The 21,533-nt window shown below is 43.7% G+C and overlaps 1 protein-coding gene across 3 annotated transcripts in view; it reads right to left on the reverse strand.

The window, feature by feature from the left end:
• Positions 1-20,939, reverse strand: part of SUSD4 (sushi domain containing 4) — a 75,116-nt gene extending 54,177 nt beyond the window's left edge. The window contains exons 1-2 of one of the 3 annotated variants that reach the window (XM_054821952.1): positions 20,453-20,534; positions 20,003-20,158 (exon numbers count right to left, since the gene is read on the reverse strand). In XM_054821952.1, the coding sequence (XP_054677927.1) occupies positions 20,003-20,123 (121 nt within the window). In that variant the 5' untranslated portion in view covers positions 20,124-20,158; positions 20,453-20,534. Of the gene's footprint in view, positions 1-20,002; positions 20,159-20,452; positions 20,535-20,571 lie in introns of those variants that run through there. The other 2 variants (XM_054821951.1, XM_054821953.1) reach the window with 2 other exon arrangements.
• Between the last annotated feature and the right edge of the window lie 594 nt (positions 20,940-21,533).

Raw genomic sequence — 21,533 nt, forward strand, 5'->3', positions numbered from 1 at the left:
TCTCATGTATGGAATATGATTGTGATCTCAAAACTTACTGCTAGCAGAATGAAACGAAAGACTTATGTCACAATCTAGGTTTTTCTATAGGAATTTTCCCAATGAGAACAAGTGGAAAAAGCATCACGAAAAAAAATTAGCTATATGTTTCACTCTTGCTTAATGCACTGCAGAGGAAAGGGGGACTATATATGGTCAATGATTGCTTTTTTGCCTTTTTTTTTTGCACAGAAAGTTCTAGTATCGGACATACTTACAGATTAGATAGATGCACAAGGACAAACAGGCTGCAGTTTGAGACTGGAAGCTACAAGTGATCAGATCCTCCTTCCAGGAGATTTAGAAAACAGTGATATAAAGAGGGTTAGTCTTCAAGAGGCACTCAAAGAATAGCTTAAGTCTTAAGTTTTGAGGATGTTTCTAAAGAAAAACATGCTTTTTTCAGACATTTCAGAATTTAAATGTTTAACCTTAATATCTCATCAACTCCAGACCCATTATACAAAGCAGAACTTTCCAGAGTCAGAAATAGAACAGAAAGAAACCAGATGTGTGAATGGTCATTTATAAAACCAAAACGTATAAAATACATACAGGGCATTAAGGAAACTGAGGCAGGAGACCAGCTCCACTAATTTCTTCAGCCTACACAGACACATCCCCAAAAGATGAAACTATCATCTTCTACACGTTATATCAAGTCTGTATCATCATAATTTTGAAACAGTCAGATCTTTTGCCTAAGGAGTCTTCCCATCTGGCAATGCTAACACATCACTGAAAAATCATATATCCATTTCAAAACTGAATAGAAATACAATTTGGTAACAATCACTTCAGCTATTTATTCCTCCAGATTTCAAATATGAAGCCACAGCTTTCCACCCTTGACATAACTTCACCCTGCAGGCAGGATATAGTTGGGATTCTCACCCTTGTGAACCGAGGTGCACAGAGACGTCTCAGCTGCTGCTGTGTGACAAGTCCAACACGCAGTGGAATTGCAGTGGCTCAGCTCATTTGAGGTAGAATACGGACAGACATTGCCTTTACTTCACACAGCAGCTTTTCGATTTGGTCATGCAAGCTGTAGAAGAAGACAAAGCCAACACTATGGCTACTGCTTCCAAGGGTACCTGTAGGCACAAGCAATGCCTGCAGAAGCCACATGGTGAGGCCACAGCAAGGACAGTATCTGTGAGCAAGAGTGGTGACCACTTCAGAATGAGAGGAATGCGTTCCTGCACGTACAGAAGACACACTCACGTAGGCTTTGAATAAGGGAGAGGTGTTCATCCTGAATAATCAGTCTTAGGAACTGTCACCTGCTCTGGTGGAGTGGATAGAAGATCCATGCTTAAATAAATATAACTTGTTTGATTTAAGAAATCACTGCCTCCAGCAAATGCTTGACTACATATCTACACAAAGAATGAAGAACAAGTAGGTAGAATACAATATTCCACTCCATTCCAGAAGTACCTTGCATGAAAACCCCACAAACCCAAGCCTGGAGCAATGTTAAGATTATTTCACTGCCTACTAAAACCCTGCAATTTTGCTGTTAAACTTGACATTTGGAGCAAGATTCATTAGCGGTCTAACAAGAGGTGAACCCACTCATATGGCACATTTGTTTCGGTAGCAAGGGGTACACGACCTCACCCAGAGGCTGTGGTAGAGGTTCTCAGTTCAGAGTCAGCACCCACAGCACAAAGCCAAGAGTCAAGAGCTGGAATCAAAAGCAAGAGGACAACGTTAAGAGCCAGTGCTGTTAAAAGAGCAAGACGATACGGGCATGGCCCTTGTTTAGCAGGCACCCAAGTCTGTGAGTGGTTCTGCAGAGTGAGCAGAACTGAACAGCGTGGCTGGAGAGAAGACGAGTCCTCTCATGGACTTGGTTAAGGGGATCAGACTGTAGCCCTGATGTGTAGTTCCAGTTCTTAAAATTCATCCATTTAGATACTTTTTTGTCTTAGTTCATTCAACTCATAGCACATACAGCATTATCTATTGACAAATAACCTTTATAACATATAGGCATAAGAGAACATTTACAAACAAACAGTCAGATTTAATATTTTCCTGGTTGTAGCTGACTCATTATGCAACTGGAACTTTATATTTAAATACGGTGCGTGCGCACAGTATGTCTCTTGGTATTTGCTTTGTTTTTTTTAATATTTTAAGCGAAAAATGTTCTGCTGTACAAACCAAAGATGTTGAACACAGTAAGCTACTGTCGGTCTTAAAATACATACTAACTTTTCTAACTGCTACATTGCATAAATATATATTTAGAGTCTGTTTAAAAGCAGATTATTTATATAACAGTTCATAATAAAGCCTGTAGCAACAGTACCATTTTTATGCAAATTTGTACTGAACGTCTTTTTAAAATATACTCCTTTTGTCTAATATTCTTATACAAAGGTAAAACAGTTCAGAAAACAACACGCTATTTAGCTATGTAGGTTTTCATCTACATAAATTCTAATCAACATCAATTCTGTAAATATAATGAGCCAAATTCAGCCATGTTATAAATCTGGATCTGTCAGAATATTCTGTAATTAATATTTCCTGCCTTTGCAGAACACTGGGCCGATGGTCACGTTTTAAAGAGATTTCGGTACAGTGGCCAGAAGTCACTCCACACTAATGGTGCCATACGATGAAGGTGTATTAGGTCAGGATCCCGTTTCAAAAGATGGTACAAAATCACAACTTTCATGGACTTTTACTAGAAATTTGGGGTAGATCACCTCTGAAAATGAAGTCCTTTGATTAAACCCGTGGTTAATAACATTTGATCTTGGAATACCACCTCATGTGTCAGGGCTCAACCCCAGGCAAAGGTTTTACATTAAATGAGAAAATAAATGCTTAGAGGACAAACTCTGGAACCTAAAAGAAACATAAGCCATCAGTTGTCCAAATAAGCTGCAGTCACAATACGGCCTTCAGAGAGACCAAGGGTCTCTCCCCTGCTCAGTTTTATAAGTAACAGGGTCAGGTAGGGCAAGAAAAAATTCGCTGTGTAGGCATTAGCCTACAAGTCTATTGAACAGAAATATCAATTTCTAAATTGGCATTAAGATTAAGGTAAAGAAAACTGAAAAGTGAGCTAAATTTTATGTTTTAAAATGCTTTCAATAACTATACAGTATCTCTAGAAGTATGATCCTACAAGGAAAAATTTGGAAACTAAAGTCCTATACTTAATTGTGATATTTTACTTCTGATGCAATCCAAAGCCTAACAACTCCTGTGGTCTTCACTGAAGCAGGTAACATTCAGAAAATACACAGGAGAGGCCACAGCAGCATGCCTTGTGTGACAACTGGCTGCTAAATGTAAAACTTCCAAGGACAGGAGAACAATACATTCTCTTTGACTGTTCAGTTCTGGCTTTTCCTTCAAAACTGACAGCAATTATTAGGAATTAGTGTCAAGTGACCTGGGGCTATGAGACAGATAGGTATCCCATAAAAGTACAGTAAGAGAAGGCCTTCAAGTGAAAGCAACTTCAGATCTGGAGGTAACAAGTGATGACATTGAAGGAAGAAGGATTGATGATCAAGTACAAATCCCTGTTGTACTCTGCTCTCTTGAATATACAACCATTCAATATTCCTTTTCAATTTTTTTACACGTCAACTTTTCAACCCCCTGCTCCTATTTCTGGCCGCATAACTTTGCATTCTGTATTACACATGTATAAAGAACAGGATTATTGTGTACAAGTACATTTTTTCCTCAAGCAATGCATAAAGGAGTGGGCGTTGACATATGTGTAAGGCGTATGTGTGAGCATTCATCCATATTAACATTTTTGGTTTGTCAGTGGCTAGGTCTGCGTGCAAGTAATCAAAAGACAGGTTGAGACACAACAAGGAAATCTGTCCCATCTGCAAAAATTGAATCAATCATCTGCTGTCAACAGAGATTTAGCTCACAAAGAGCTTGAGTCTTACAACATGTTATTGCCTTAAAGGCCACGCTGTTAAAGAAAATTATATAAATTAAGCCATTCTCACCACAGTATTACATCCTTTATTTAAATGTCTAACAGAGGAACAAACAAACAAAAACCGCAGCTGCCCAAAAATGTTAGCAGCCAGGTCTGTAACTCCATGACCACTGCTAAACCCAAGGTGGCTGGGAGCCTTTCTGCAACCAGCCTTACACATGTCAGGGATACTATCTGGGTTTTTTTCCTGCCAGCTCAGGTTTTTTGCGCCCAAGCAGAGTATTGCAGTTGACACAATTTCTTTTCTCTGAAGAGCAGAGAGAACAGAAGTCTTCTGAGTTTTTCTTCTCTGCCTGCTCAGGGGATCTGAGAAAGCAGGGAGAACAGATGGGCAAAGTAGTATGTGCAAAAGTATCTCTGAACCCAGCAAGTCACTCAACAGAAGACCTAGAAGGGACACTTCAGCTGTCACATTCCCTAAAGTATAAGATAACATTTTTGGTGCTGGTTTTTTATTTTGTGTTGTTTTGTGGTTTGTTTGTTTTTTTAAATCACAGACCTTTTAATATATTAAGCCTAAAATGAGAATATCTGGGGGACTTTTGGCATTGACATCATTCTTTTAGTCCAAGAAACCAAAAGACTCTGTCCACTGGGTCACAATTTATGACCTTCTAGACAAGAACTCGGATTATGGTGTGACTCCAGAGCTGTCCAAATTTGCTAATAGAACCACTACAATTAGCATGGGGAGGGTACAACCGAGCTCTGTTCCCACCATGGCACTTTATTTCCCGAGTCTGGGTAGCTCCTCACAAGAAAAAGGATTTACATCCTAGCAGCATTTAACACCCACGGACCCTGACAGATTTAGCAAGAGGTGCAGTGATTCAGTACACAGAGGATGGATTAAAAATAGTGACGTTGTGGCTAAATTGCCTCCACTGTGTCTCTAAACACCGACAACCTCAAAGCAGCCACGTATGATACTTGAAAACTACCTGTGCAATTGCAATGGCGTGTCCACAAGCAAAGGTCGTGAAGCACCCCCTGGACATGAACGCAACAAGGCCAGGAAAAGGACAACCCAGCAAAAAAGCCTGATTGTGCACTGAACAAACCCAGTATTTCCTATTCCGTGCATTGCCACTTTAAAAGGGAATGAGTCAAAAAAACAAGGAGAGAGAAGCATAGCGTAAGCTCAGTGGCACCACTGTGCCCCAGGATATCATATAATGGATCCAGGAGAGCTCAAATACACAGACACTGATTCTACTTCCACTGTCTGCAATCAGTATGTTTGTTCTGGGATAAAACAAACATCCATAATCAATACTGAAGGAATACTGGACTGTGCTTCATATACTTGAGCAACTGATCAAGAAATAATTCATCCCTGTGCAAAGCTTACCCTTGTAAGTCCACCAAGGTCAGTGTCACTTTAGGTTATCAGCTGCTGGAAGTGCTGGCTAAGTTCAAACTGCCTAGAGCAAGCTTTAAACTTACATACCCGACTTCTTTGACAAAATGTCTGTGTCTTACTTTATCTGAGTTTGCAATCCCTTGATAATGCAAGGCACATTCTTCGCCTGTATTCCTTATTCTCTGCCCTGACTTCCCTTTTTGGCTCAGATAAATCTTCCATATGCAGCAGAACGAGGCTTGATTACAGAGAACATACTAGTATCGCTCAGTTGACATTCACCATCATATGTCCTTCTTAATAATTCAAAATTAGATTTAAATACTGGTAAGTTTTTTTTTTCCAGGAAAAGGTTTCTGTATGTGCAGTTTCCCCCGTGATTAAAAAAAAATAAAAATCTTTTCTTCAACTTAACATACAAACAGTAATCTCCTTAACGAATATGCTGTATCACCATTATAAGGTACAGTCTAAGACCTAAACCCCATGCAATCTGAATGCGGGTTTTTGCTTTGGTCATACTCTTAGCAAGTATCCCAAAGGCAGCAGCACCTCTCTGGACTGTCCTGTACCTTCACAGTAGCTCAGGGCTTTTGTTTCACTGAAAGTTTATGGACTTTCAGTTTACCTCAGTGCCTAAGCCAATTCTAAAGCAGTTCTTAATATCCAAAGTCACTTACCTGCTTTTTTAAGACGTAAGCCCCTTTTTTTTTTCTTCCGAATCTGACAGTACCACCACTCATCTTTACTTAGAAATTCAATGTTAGAATCTGGAACTGCTCGGGTGCCGCGGGGGTTTTAATGAGCAGTTAATTTCCCAGGGAACCCTGGCAGGAAGGCAGAGGCCATGCAACCTGCTGGGCTTTGCAGCACTCTACAGGACTAGGAGCAAAAGCTTTCAGAAATCAGTGTAATTTTTCCAAACTGAATCTGGATCAGTTATCCCACAGGAACATGTGATTCTTCCTTTATTGTATCTGTATTACCAAACGTTTCACCTCTGAAAATTATTCTTTAAACATAAAACAATTAGCATTCTGAAGGGAAATGGAGAAAATATTTACGCTTTAACCAGCACAAACCCAATCCAAAGACTTCTATGTTGCTGTTTCAGTTAAATCAGTCAACTTTTCTACTTCAGCTGTTTCTAGCAACAGTTCAAGTTGCAAAGTTTCTGTCCTTAGAAATACTGAGCAAGGACCCGTACTGTACAAGAAGAGCAGAGAGCCATTCTCTCAAGGAGTGAAGCTATTGTGAAAAGAAACCAAACAGATACATAACATCATGCAGAAGTCTGATTAAAAACAGAAACATGAAGGTTAAACCTCTCCGCAATATCAGATGGTTCAACAAAAGATGCAGCTGGTATGGAAAGACGAACCTTTGCTCCACTGTCTCCCCTTCAGAGCTAAAAATAATAGTGAGTCATGCCAGTAGCAGTGTTGCTATTTAGCTTTACAAATTCAGGTCATTAGACTTACATGTACAGAATCATTCCTTCATGAAATGATAGTAACGACGTGAGCGCTCAGGAATTGGGCACCGACCAGCCTTTGGTTTCAAAACTTGGTAGGATAGTTCAGGAATAAACAAAATTAATACAGTCAAATTCAATAAGACAGTCAAGTCTGAAATTACCACTGCAACTAGGAAGAAAAGGGAAGCTATACATAAACCTCTGAATGGTACAGCCCTCGATCCCTTTTTTCCCTATCTAGTACAGCCTTGTCTTTTTCCCTCTCTTTTTTTGGTATTTCAGATGAAGGCAAATGGTTAAAAAGTGTTTGTGAAGAATTTTTTAAAAAGCTAGCTGATCTAGACAGACCGACCAGATGATCTGTAGAAGGCTGCACAGGACCCAAATTACAAAAGAAACATATTAAACATTTTTTAAGTGCCTTGTAGCTTCCCAGAGAATCTCCCAGAAAAGGCATCAGTCATAGAATCACAGAATCACAGAATGGTTTGGGTTGGAAGGGACCTCAAAGATCATCTAGTTCCAACCCCCCTGCCATGGGCAGGGACACCCTCCACTAGACCACGTTGCCCAAAGCCCCATCCAACCTGGCCTTGAACACTTCCAGGGAGGGGGCATCCACAGCTTCTCTGGGCAACCTGTTCCAGTGCCTCACCACACTCACAGTGAAGAATTTCTTCCTAATATCTAAATCGACCCTCCTTCAGCTTAAGGCCATTACCCCTTGTCCTGTCACTACACTCCCTGATACAGTCCCTCTCCATCCTTCCTGTAGGTCCCTTCAGGTACTGGAAGGCCGCAATTAGATCTCCCCGGAGCCTTCTCTTCTCCAGGCTGAACAACCCCAACTCTCTCAGCCTGTCCTCATAGGAGAGGTGCTCCAGCCCTCCGATCAGCTTTGTGGCCTCCTCTGGACTCGCTCCAACAGCTCCATGTCTCTCCTGTACTGGAGTCCACCTGTTTTGTTTTATTTTCAGGTAAGTACTTTTGAAAATAGGTCAGAGGAGGAGATAAGCATGGACTGGCAAGGCTGTAAGGGAGCACGAATGAGTGAGTGGTCTTCAGATGCTGAAAGGTGAGGCTGTATATCCAACACCAGCCATCCTGGGTTCCAGAAATACAAGATGTTCTTCATCCCTGCATGTAAACTGTGGTGAGGCGCTGTTTTAGGATCATTTCATAAGGCCAAATCTCTTCATCTCGTACAACTTCCATTCATCCCTACCTCCTTCATTCCCAAGGTCAAGTGTAGGGGATAAAACAGAGGTTCCAAATTTGCTCTTGTAGGAAATTTGGCAGAGCTGCTGGCGATCAGAGCCCCCATGGCCTGAGCGACTGCCTTGGAGCAAGAAAGGAAATTCACAGGAGAAGTGGAAAGCTGATGAATAGGAAAATCCCTACATCATCATGTTTCCAAAGAAGTTCGGATCAGGGAAAAAACAACAAATGTTATTTCCAAGCTAACAAATAGCAGTATTGCGTTAAGACTCACAGTAAGCTGCCAGTCTCACTGGCTCCTGAAACGCTGCTGCAGCAACCCATGCTGCTTTGGTTTTGTACTTCAGAGGAGATTTTATGATAACAGAATCACTTGACTGCGAAGACAGAAAAAATGGGCGTATGGAAGATAATTTTTTCTAACAATGTACGTGCAGATACATGGTCAAAGGACTTTTTCCTCAACATCAAAACAACTGAAGAATTAAACTGAGATTAAGTATATGCCAAAAAGTGACCATAAACAGCAAATACAAGGATGACTACACAGTTGCAACTGGGAGCTGTTACATTGTTTCCTTGGAAAAAATAATGACCAGACTTCAGATCAGATTTATAACTATTCCCTCTGAAAGTCGGCATTTTTAAATCACAGCTTTAAGCAGGCCAGAATGGCAAATGTAATGAATCATTTACCTGCGATACTAATGCACTGCCGCAAAATCTCTTTAGCTGACATAATCCTGAGCTACTTTAAATGAGTGCCCCCTTATATGTTTTTATATTCTAATAATGACAGCATTTTAAAAAAAATACGTTTTAAATACAATTTTTTTCAGTCTGCTTTATCAAGTTAGAACCCCATAAACTTGGCCTGGCTGATATACTAACTTTCTGAACTGCATATATCTGCTTGCTCTAAGTACGAGGTTTCTCAACCAGCCTGTTGGAAGAACCAAGAAAACTCTACCACATGCAGAACCCAGAGTTGAAAAATGCACCCATTGGTAGCATCCAGGAAACACACCTCCCATCACATCAAGGCTACTGCAAAAAGGCATCTTTCATCCTGGTTTTGACAAAATCCCTCTCCCCACAGTGAATGCAATTTATCTGATGGATTTCTCTTTGAAATGAGGAATGAAGTCCTTCTCTGTAATGTTGCTGTATATGAAATAAAAATGAAATAGAATCTAAATATACCCAACACTATTCTGTTCTCCATCCCTCACATGAATCCAATATCATTCTTGCACCCAAAGAGAAGCATTAGAGGCATCACTCATCCATTTTCCAGTGTAAAAAGCAACCTTGCAAATGTTAAGAACAAGCATAAGAACCTTGAAATGACTGTCAATGAGAGCAGTATATTTTTTACAATTTCATTGCTGGGTTTTGGTTGGTTTTGGGGGGTTTTTTTCAGTTTCTTACTCTTATCCAGCATATATGCACACATCTCTCTCTCCCTCTCTCCACGTAAGATTAATAAGGGCACGCTTAAGTGCATTAGAGCACGGGTGCATGCAAAAGCAGTTATACACCCCTCCTTCATCCCTCCTCTATAACCAGATGCCCCTGCTAGTCCACGTGCCCTTTCCTGCAATTTCTTCCGCTGCAGCTTACAGCTGGCGTGCAGTGGCGTGTCCCATCACCACCCAATTTCAAAGAGATCGTGGGCATAATGGAGTTGGGCTTCATCTACACGTATTTTGCAATAATTTGCATATTTTGTTCGGTGAATATTTTCACTGGGGTTTTCACTTTGGATTAAAATACCCTAGCCTCTGCAAATCAACCTGGTCTTGACAAACTCAGTCCTGGACTGTACCTTCCTCGTGCTGGTCTCTAAGCCAGACGCACTGGGTAAGGGCAACAGCGACAGATGACGCGCAGGCTATCAGCAGTGAATGGCTCTGCTAGATTTGAAAGACGGATTCTTCCATCTGGGCAACCATTTCTGAGCGTCATTCTTCAAAACGAGAAGGGGCTAAGGCCTGAAACAACGACCCCGCTCTTTGGGACACGAATCATATAGCAAAGAGAGAGGAAGAGTTTTAAAATTTGGGTACTGCGCTGGCAGAGGTATCTGAATGCTGTCAAAAGACCAGACTACAGCAGTATAATTTTCATAGGGGCAAACAAGACATAAAAGAGGGGTGCAATCATGATAAAGTGTGTAAATTGATTGTGTTGCTCCTGATAAATCTACCCCATTGATGCTTCTAGGCAGAAGTAGGGCTTCTTTGTTTTGTTCCTTGCTTGCTGCTATGACTGAAGGGCTTGCTGAGGAGCTCAAAGGGAGGTGGGACAGCAGCCGACTGCAGCTGGGCTTGCTACAGCCACGGGGGGTGAGAGGGCTGCGCTGCCACAACCACGCCACACACTCCAGCTCACCCGTGTAACTCCAGGTGGTGTGAACCCGGACTTACATTTAATGACAAGAGAGGCTGCATCCTCCACGCTTCTTCCCTGGCCTCATGGAAGAACTTCAGGTCTCAGAGAAGAGAGGAAAAAAGGAGCGCAAAAATGAGAGCGTGTGCTTGTACGAGTCAGCGATGGGAAGAAGTGCCCGGGATGGTCCTCTCTGACGCTAAGGAAGGATAGAGCGGGAGTCAGCGTTGCAGCCGCAGCAGTGTGGTACTCCCGCAGAATGGCTGCGACTGTATTTTTTAAGGGTCACGGTCCCCCTTCGGAGGAGAGAAGGACGTTCTGCATTTTACAAGACCAAGACAAATGTCTGTGTATTCTCATTTTTGCTATTGCTCATGATAATGCCATTTTATCTCAATTCCTTCAAGATTACTGCAAAGCTGGTAATTGCAATCAAGCTATTTTATAAGTCCAATTTACAGGAGACCAAATTATTTATTATTTATTTTCGGTTTTAAGTGGATCATTTGTGTTTTCTCTGAGTAATATGATGTGTACAAAATATCCCTAAAAATGTCAACTAAGTGGAAAGATACAGAAAAATGACTATCTGTCTCATAAGTACCCATGGCTTTCAGAATACAAATCATTATTACACAAACACAGGAATAGCATGGTAGGCTTACAGAGTATTAGAAATAGATAAAAGACATACTCTATGCCGTGAAGTTCCTATAGCTAAAAGATTTACTCAAGCAACTAGTCCCATTGACTTCAATCCCCACACTACTGCAGTCCTCTTCTTGCTAATTCAGCTCTCAGCGTTGCTCTAAATCTCTCTTTTAGCCTAAAAACGCAACTCCTCCCCACACACTCTCTAATATCCCCCACGTTTCCCTGTGCCACTCCAGATTCCTGAATGACACAATCCTTCCGGATACCCACCATCAGCACCCATTTCACTGGGACTGGGAACTCAGGTACTGGAGCTGACAGCTGCAAGTAGCTGTTTCTAAAAATTCCAGTTAAAATTGTTTATTTGCAAACACACATGGAAGTCTTAAGTTATTGACTGGCTTTTGTGTGGATCTAGTCTATTATCACAGGGTTAATCAGTATATACAACTTCACTCAGTCTACAGAAGTAAAATACAAATTAACTTGGGTGCAATTTAGTGCCAGAATAACCATACTGTTTACATCATGATCACGTACAAAGAGTTGGCCTAATATCCTCAAGGAGATCAGACTGTGTGAATAAGCATCTTTTATAGGAGGGCTCTGAGATTTATTCCTGATTCTTTCCAATTGTGACTTTGGAAAATCCTTGCAAGCCGTTCCAGACTAGCAAGGCAAAGCTGACCTTTTTGATAGCTGCTGGTAAGATATGTGATCTCATGTTAAACACAAACTTAGCTGCGACCTTAGCTAAACTAGAAAAACACAAGTTCCACCATGAGGAATCACAATGGCTCCTTCTGCATTGGCAGAACGTAGGGCAGCTACAGCTAAACCTTAGCTTGCAGACTGTTAACTAATATCTAACTTTTCAGAGATGCTTTGTTGGGTTGGAGCAGTCAGGATTCCACCCACCCTGACCCAGGGAACTGGTAGCAGCAGTCAGGATGGCCAAAGAGACAGCACTGGTGGAGTTGCACCTACAGGCAGCACCGCAGAGGAAGTAACGCTTGGGAATCCCACACTAGATGTGGAAATCCTTAGAGAGTCCTATGTTACAGCGAGGAAGATTCAAATTAGACATCAGAAAAACCCTTTTAATGGTTGAGTGAAGCACTGAAACAGATACTCAGGGAGGTTGTAGAGTTTCCAACATAGAGTCTTGAACGACAACTTCCCCGAGTTATGCATGTGGGTCCCGTTCTGGGCAGGAGGATGAACTACAGGTGCTTCGGAGGTCTTTTCCAGTCCTATTTCTGTGACTCTGCTCTCAAGTCTCTTGTCCCACCTCCAGAAAGATGGAAATGAATTTTTTTGTTCCATAGTTTTTTTTAGTGTACACATTCACTGCTGCTAATGACAGAAGTGAGAACAAGATGCCACATTTACAGGCTTCCCCTTCTGAGCATCCTCTCCTCCCTCCCAGCACGTATGGGAGCTTTTCTTCTGAATCTGTACGGTGCTCTCCTGTCTCCTGACAGATCAACAACTGTGCGTGCTGCTGCCTTTCTGCAGTACCAAAAAAGAAGATCTGAAGGCTTTGCATTTTCAAAGACAACCTCTTCTTTTTAGCGTATTCTCTAGGTCTCCGGAATGGGAGTCCAGTGATATAACAATTCCCCCGATTCATGTGTGTGCTGTATCCCGCTTTTTCTTTAGCAGGGTACAAGAGAGTTTATTTTTAGGACACTACCTCGCAATACCCTTGATAACCCAACTTCTACATATTCTAACCCTTAGTAACCTAACCTATTTTCTTCTTCAATCTATTGTAAGCCCCGTCTCCTCTTTTCAGTTTCCAAGCAAACTTTTTCCCCCCAGATTTTGTAAATTTTTACTAAGTGCAGAATTTGGCTTTACACAGAAAACCTGCTGCACCCTAAGCCCTGGCAGGCTTCCCAGCTCCGCATTTTGCACAGCTTCACCACCTGCAGTAAGCAAATGAAACAGGGAGGGACCAGGTGCTATAGCTATTTCACCCTTCTATGTCCTTTACATTACAGCTTATGTTTTCATGAGCAAACAGTTGTACGCTGAACTAATTTTTTACAGGAGTACATTATATATATCCACTGATTTCTAAAATGCGATGGGCGGTATAAGGCAATGCAACTCATGTCACGGTCTGCATGGAGCTACCTGTCGTGCAATGCGCTTCTCCTCTCTAACTGCTCAAGTATGTTAGAATTATTTAAAAATCACATGCAATGCTTTTCTAATGTTGCCCTTTCCTGTAAACTATGAGCACGAGCCACATGACTGAGCAAGGCAGAAATATCATTCCTATTAATATGTGCTTTGCACTACGAGAAACTGTATGATGTTGTTTTTAAGTGCTCAAACCTAACTTATAACATTTTCTTATTTTTTTTTATTATTCAGAAGAAGATGTTCTCAGTGTCTGGAAAAATGCCATGTGCTATCTATCTCAGACATAAAGGAGTCAGGCAAATAAACCACACTAGAAAAACTCCCTCTGTGATTTGCTTAAGTAGCAATTTCTGTGAATAGGAAATCTGCTGCTCACTTCAGTTAGAAGAGAGTCACAGCCAAAAAATCCTATTATAAAGCCTGTATCATACAAACATGGATTAGGAATTTCCCTAAATTCTGTTTACAGAAGAAACTGCTGGACGAAAATCCAGAGGATCTCGTCCCAGTCTATGGCAAGATCTGTTTCTTATATGAAGCGTGTCTTTAAGTCATTTAATTTTTCTATAGTCACTTCCCCACCTATGAAGGGACATAATAAAACTTATTTTCCGTTATAAAGTGCTATGAACTCTATGGATGAGAAGGGCTATATTAAAAAAAGTCATTTTTTATCACTATTGTAACTATTAACCTAACACAAGCAAGAATGTTCGTCAAATTTTTGTTTTCTTTTAATGCGATATGCTCAGCAAAGGTAAGTAGTGGCACTGGCAGAAAAGCCCCATATATTACATTCTAAAGTTGGTCATACCGACAAGAATAAGGCTTGTTTAACATAGAAATGCTCCCGATAAATTCTGGAACTTCCCTACAGAGCAAAAGCTTTGTATAATCCCTTAATAATGAGCAACCCAGGATGGCCGCTATCCAATTTAACAATTGATATGATTCAGGGGTCACCCACCACGGGCATGAAAACACGTCCGACACATTTTCCCCGCAGGAGCTCAGTGAGCACAGATGGCACCAACAACCTCTTCGACTGTTTTAAGTACGCGGAGAAAGAAACACCCCGGTTCGGATAAATCCCATCGGCAGCCCAGCTGTTCAGGAAAAGCCATCGGGAAAAGCCCCTCCGAAAAACAGGCGGCCAAACTCGGCATCGACAGAAGCAATGCGGTAAGACAGTCAGAAGGTAAGCGCGGATGTTAAAAACTTGCTACAAACCGCTCCACTGTGAAATTCAGTAGATGCACAGCCTGTAATTGGTTTCATAATGCTACGCTTGCGCCACGTCGAAGAAAGTAGCCGAGAAGATGCAAACCCAAGTGAGGAGATGTTGGTTTCACAGTTAAATTGCTGAATTTGGTAAGACACGTGCATCTTCAGTCCCCTTAATATGTTAACAAAGCAAATTTTTACACTTGCTGAATCAAATTGTACACACTACACCGCTTTATCCCGTCAGTTCATTTTCTAAGTTAGGTTCACCACTAAGTGCAGCCCAGCTTTTCATTCACGTTTGCGCTGGCATATAGCAAATATGAATTTGGGCCACACTTTGTTGTCCTTTTCGTGCCTAAAACCTCATTGAAATGCACAGCATGAATGCAAGGTTTTCTACTTTTAATAACGTGTATTTTGTTGTAAAAAAAAAATGAATCGCAATCAGAAGTAGACAATATTTGGAAAAAACGGGAGTACATGATCAACGCTGTAGAAAAAACCCATAAGAAGCTGTAAAAGTTAAAAAAGATAACACCTTCCTAATTCTGGTAAGAATATTTAATTATTAATCCACACAACAACAACAAAAGTCACCCATGTTAAAGAACCTTCTACTTTGGTAAATTTTCGTTTATACTTTGTTCAAATCCCTATTTCTCACTCCTGTAACATTTTCTTTGGGAGGTTCTCAAACTACCTCATAACATGCCCGTGAAATACATCGCTTATCTACTTTACAAATGAGAAAATCAAGCAAAGCGTAATTAATTCATTCTTCTAAAATTGTAATCATCCCTAATACAGAGATCAAAGATACCCCACTGCAATTCTGGGAGTAAGGCAGCAAAACAGAGAAGCGAAGTTAACCTCAGTCTCTGAACCCCATGGTAAATCAGGGATAAACTTCCTTATTGCAGGGCACTAAGAAACCGACTTAAGATTAATCTATCAAATACGCCCACCTCTTGCAAGGCTGTAGGCAGAAGGATGTGCCACTAAGACAAACGACGAGCTGCCGTCCTATGATGTCGCTGCCTTTGCCACTTGCAATCAGAACGGGTAGAAGATAGCACTTAACTGCTAACTTAAGTGTGCAGAGAGGGGACGGAGGTTCTATGAGGCAGATCTAGGATTGAGAATAAGATCGTGTGACAGTGGGAAAAATCTGTTCCTTCCGAAATACTGAGCTTCTCTAATAAGCTGGAGGTTAAAAACAATCCTGCAAAATAACTGATGATTTCATCAAATGTACAGAGAACTCGAGGCTGAAATGTCTGTTTTACTTGACAAGCGAAGCAGACACACTGAGAGGGAGTGAGTAAAATACATTAACTATGGATTTAGCGGGAGAATATCAGAAAACATTCTGATTTTTTTTAGAAAACGCTCTTTATAATGTCAAAAGTTTAGGCAAGGCAGTTAGGAGGAATCTTTGGCTGGCTTCTCTTGCCAAAAACGACTGCAGGCAGACAAAAAAGTAAACCCTATGGTGGGCCTGCATCATCAGCACACACAAAATTTTGTATTATCTCAAGGAAACAAGCCCACCATCCTCAGAAACCTGAGGGATGTGTTTTGGTAACCACTGCATCCAAAGGCAGTGATTAGATATCCTAACAATGGCATAACCAAGACTTCATTCATATGCAATAAAACCACGGAGCAGTAAAAATTCAGCTTTGGTCTAGAAACACCCCCCCCACACTATTCTGCATGGCGTCACTACCGTTCAATGTAATGTTGAAGGCATCACAACATGCCAGGTATCTTTGCCATCATGCATGATGCATAGTACTTCCCATCTTAAAAGCACCCACCGATGTGAAGGGATGCTGCCTGCAGAGCATGCAACCAGGGTATTCCACGGGGATGTTGCTTCATGGGACAGGACACAGTGGTCTCGATGACCAGTAAGCTAGGAAGTATCATGTAGACTTAGGAAAAGTTTGGAGGAACTGGAGCTGTCCAGTCTACGGCTGAAGACCAAAGAGACGGAACAGTACACAAAAGGCAGCCACAGAGCTGAGGAGCAGCAGCTCTGCTGGACGTCTGCTGTGAACGGGATGGAAATAGCAGGCTTCAACAGCAGCAAGGATGCTTCGGGTTAGACCTTAGGAAAAACTTTCTAGTGTAAAGGCTGATGAAGCACTGACAGAGGGTGCTTAAAAGAGAGGTGAAAACTTTTTAAGAAGATTAAACAAACATCTTGCAAGAAGAACACGAATACACCTGACCCTGCTTGAGGCCAGCAGGCAAGACAAGGTGACAGCCCACAGCCCCATCCAAGCCTAAGGAGATGCGTGTCGCGAGCCCTGAGCCTCTCCACGGGGCCACGCAGAAGACACTGCAGAAGAACAGAGCTCACCCAACTGATGTAGGACAATAAAGCAGGCACACGCCAGGAGACATACGGGTACAATGACAAAATTCTAATGCCACACAAACCTCAGAAACCAGAAGTTTACTGAACTTTTTTCTCTCCCTTTATTTTGACTTCGCCCCCGCAATTTTAATATAATTCCAGGAATTTGAAATATATGTAAAAATATATTTTTACAGCTATTACCTCCATACTACAGGTTTAACAGTGAACTCTGCAATACCTTAAACTCTGAAATAACTTGTCATTGGCTCCATCCATTAGCACATTTCATTTTTCTTCTTACTAGCTTTCCCACCCTGCTCCTACTTTCTTATTTGTTTATTTATTTATTTTTCCCCTACACTGTGGAATTACAGCAAAAAGCAAGATAAACAAAGATGATTAGATGAAAGCCACAAGCTGAAGTATGAGATATTTATCCTTGGTAGCAGCAGAGTTACATACATCAGGGAGGAATGAGGTATATCGATAGCTGAAAGGTTTGTTCATTTGAGTTCACTTCTACAGCAAATTTTCTGCTAGATCCACTTTTGAGAAAGTCAGAAGGTAATAAACAGAGTTATTCTCTGTAGGGCTATTGACAAGAAAAAAAAAGAGTTATAAGTAGTATTGATTTGGGGTGAAATGGTAGAACGTGACAATCAATAGAGCTTAGTCAGAAATAAAATAGAAGGAGTCACACAAGTCATGACAGGATTATTACAGGAGCCAAACTCTGGTATCAGCTAAGGAAGGGAGGAAGCTATAAATAGGATCCAAAATGTAAGCTGCGGATTGCTTTATAGAAAAAATAACCCTAAACTATTCATTTTCAGTTTTTAATATGTGAGATAGCTTTTATTTCAGCATATTGTCACTGCTGTTTTTCTAAAGCTTTTGAAACAAATTCTTTCCACCTCCATAGTATTTTCATTAAATGTCATCAAAGTTCTTTTCAAATCTCTCAGAGAAGTATGATTATCCTTATTTAACAGATAATGAGAAGATAGAAAGAGATTGGGGCTACATTCTCCAAAGCAGTCAGTAATGCCGAGTGCCTTCTGTCTGGATACACAAATCCGTAAAACGAGAGTCCTGCAGACACAGGATTTTCACAAGTCCCAGGAAACCACAACTTTGGTCAACGTCAACGGCTTCTCACACGTTCTCAAACTCTGGGTCACAGGCGGGGGACCCAAAAGCTGAGCCTTCACAGGAAGCTGTGTAACCACTGTAAGCTCGCTCTCAGACACAACAGAGCCTAAAATAGGAGGGATCCTAATCTACAGTCCTCTGTTCTAATTACAAAACTCATTATTTTTACCACTCGAATGACTCAGGGTGAAAAAAAAACAACCAACAACCATATATTCTACCACATGAAAGGATCTGTACATTTACCAATATTTATATAGTACCTAACTTCCGAGCACAGCCACACTGGGAAATAATAGCAATAATAACTTAGAAACAGCAATGAATATTTTTCACTGGTTATTTTAACCATGCGCAATCATTCAGTGCATTGCCTTTTCCACACTCTGGACCAAAAAAAAAAAATAATTTTGAAAGATCCTAAAATGCTTTACAAATGGAATTTGATATAGAATTAGTTACAGTACCAAGGTGAAAGGCAGCAGCGTTAGTAACGATCAACATCACACAAGAATTTATTGCAGGCTGTGATGAAAACTACTACATTCAAGGGAGACATAAACCATATTTTGAAGAACCTCTTGCACTAATCAGCTAAATAAATGCCAACAATCAAACTGTGGGATATACATGGCCTCGGGGAGGAGGGGGCCTTGGATCAGTCTTATTTTTATGAATGGAGGCATAAGAAGGAGGTTAGAGAAGGACAGGAGCTCACACAACTCCAGTCGCAAGGAAGGCACAGGACAGGCAGAATGGCATCACCATGCTGAAACGCGAGCTGGCGAGGAAACCAAGGGTAACACAGTTGCAGGGAAAAAAAAAAAAGGCATTGATTTCTAAAGAGGGATTTGTAGAGACTGCAACAGTTTAAAAGCTTGTTTAGCTGGAATCACATTTGCAGTCATGGGATTTCTATTGGAAAATGGCATTATAGCCTCGAGATAGAAAATTAGGACCGAATCACATCAGGAGGATGGACAAGACGACCTCTTGAGGTCCTCTTCAGCTGTATTTCTGTAAGTCTATGTTCAGTGACAGAAAACGCATCTGGATCGGAGCTGCTTGGGCTTAGGCATTCAAGTTAGAAAATTTTGGCATAAGTCTTTGGCATGAGAAGAAGCCCGGGCAATTTTTATATTGGACTCTGTCTGCCATTAGTGATGCGATTCAATCATAAAATGGCTTATTCCCCCAACACAAATATATAATTCCATGCTGGAGTAGAAATGTGAAGCGGCTCTCATTATCACAGCTAAGTTCATTTTACAGCAAGGCAGTTTACTTTAAGACTTTTCCAGCAATCCAAGTCTAATTATGGAATCAATTTAAAGCAATTTTGTAATTAAATGTACCTGCTGAAAATATCTCACAGGCTCAATAATTTAAAACGATAGTGTAAAAATGTAATTAAAATGAAAAAGGCCAAATAAGGCTGGGTCGTTCCTCCACGAGGAGAGTGCTGAAGGACGTTCCAATCGTTCTGTTCTCAGACCCAAATCGCCTGCCTCCTCCCCAAATTTCTGCTTTCCCCAGCTGCACGGGGATTTAGCACCAAGAGTCATCTGAGCGATGTCTGAGTGGACCGCGGCGCGGGGGGGGGAAGGCTTTTTTTTTTTTAAATAATAAATCAATACGCTGTTTCAAAATCATGCTGTACTTACATGGAGCTACTGCTCCCTAGCAGGGGCCGGGGGGACGCTCCCTCCTTCCAGGGGGTCCCCACGCGGGGTGCCAGAGGCTGCGCGCCCCCGCGGCGGGCAGGGGTGGGCGGGAGCGGGGTGGGGGGGGAAAGGACGGAGCGGCGCTTCGCTCCCCTCGGAGGGCGCCGGGCGTAGGGGGAGGAAGTTTCCCCGCTCCCCACTCCCCGGGGCCGGGGCTGCGGGGCGGCAGGGGAGGGGGTGGCTCCGCCGGGGTGCCGGGCGGAGGAGGGGGCCGGGGCCGGGGCCGGGGCCGCTCACTCACCGCCCGCCGCCGGCCCCGGGCCGAGGCTCAGCGCCAGCTGCAGCCACAGCGCCGCGGCCAGCGCCCGCCGCCGCGCCGCCGGGAGGGCACCGCCGCCGCTCGCCTGCTTCCCATGACACATCTTCTGCCCGCCAAAGGCATCCGGTTCGCCGCCGCCTGCAACGAGAGAACCGCTCCGCCTCGCCGCTGCTCGGGGCTCAGCGCCGGCTCCGCAGGTCGCCCCCGCCGCCCCGCAACCCGCGGCGCGGCTTCCCCCGCACCGCCTCTCCCCCTCCCTCCGTCCCCCCCGTCGCCCCCGTCCCCCGCCCCGGGGCACGCACCCGCCCGCCCCGCCGCCCTCCCGGCCCCGCAGCTCCCCCGGCCGTGCGTCCCGCGCTGCCCCGCCGCGCCCCTCGCACCCGCCGCCGCTACCTGCGCCCCCCCCCCGGCCCCGCCAGCGCCGGCGGGCACCTCCGCGGCTGCTGCCGCCGCCTCCGCCGCTGCGGCTCGGCAGCCTGCCGGGGCCAGGCGGGCGCACACACACACAGAGACACGCACACGCACACACACGCAGGCACGGCTGGCCCTACCTGGGGGGGGGGCAGCGGGGAGCCGCAACGCGCACCTGCCCGGCCCGCCCGTCCGCGGCCGCGGAGCGCCGCCGCGGGGAGCCCTGCGCTGCGGGACCGCCGGCGCCCAGCGGCAGCGCGGGCAGCCCCGCCGCGGCGCACACGCATGGCAGCCGCGGGCAGGGCTGCGGCGCCCCTCCGCGCTCGGCGCAGCGCGGCACGGCACGGCACGGCACGGCGCGGGTGTCCCGCCGGGTGGCAGCCGGGGCGGGGGGGTGGAGGGGGCTGCCGGCGGGGAGCCCGGGCAGGAGGAGGGGGGCTTTCACTGCCCCGCTCCGGGGGCGCCGGAACGCTTCCAAGGGCGGAGAAATGCGAAGTTAAGGCTTGCGCTCCTGGAAGTTTCTCGTCGTTTTTACTTCAAAAGGGGGGTTCGTGGTGGGCAGCTCTGAGGGAGCATCTTTAAGATGCCCTGTGCTTCATCAAGTAGGATGGGTAACGTTGGATATGAGACATGGTTTATCAATGCCTGCCGCATCATTCACAGTTCGTGGGAGTGAGAAGGTATATTACAGGGCGCTCTCGCCCGTCAGCTGCCGTTGGGGAAAGGCAGTATGCCCAGGCCTGCCAGCTGAAGCAATTCGCCTGTTGGAAAGCAGCACCCAGCTGGATTTAGTCAATCTGTGAAATTCACCGCCACGAATCACTGAATCGGACACTGTTTCGTGGCTTAAACAGCTGTGCTATAACTCTGCGTTTCCTGGTGCCATCTACAGTGCACTGAGTTAGGGGTGTTGCCCCTTTACCCTCACTCAGCTGGGCATTGCAGGCCTTCCCTTGTTCAGAGGTAGCGAAGGGTGTCCTTTAACTGAGGAGGCTGCAGAGATGGTGTGTGTGAAGCAAGGTATGCGGAACACTCCTGGGACACAGCGAGGGGAAGAAAACCGGGGACAAGAGAAGACACATTTGTGACAAAACATACCTGG

This window comes from Grus americana, chromosome 3 (assembly GCF_028858705.1).
Source record: "Grus americana isolate bGruAme1 chromosome 3, bGruAme1.mat, whole genome shotgun sequence".
Lineage (NCBI taxonomy): Eukaryota > Metazoa > Chordata > Aves > Gruiformes > Gruidae > Grus > Grus americana.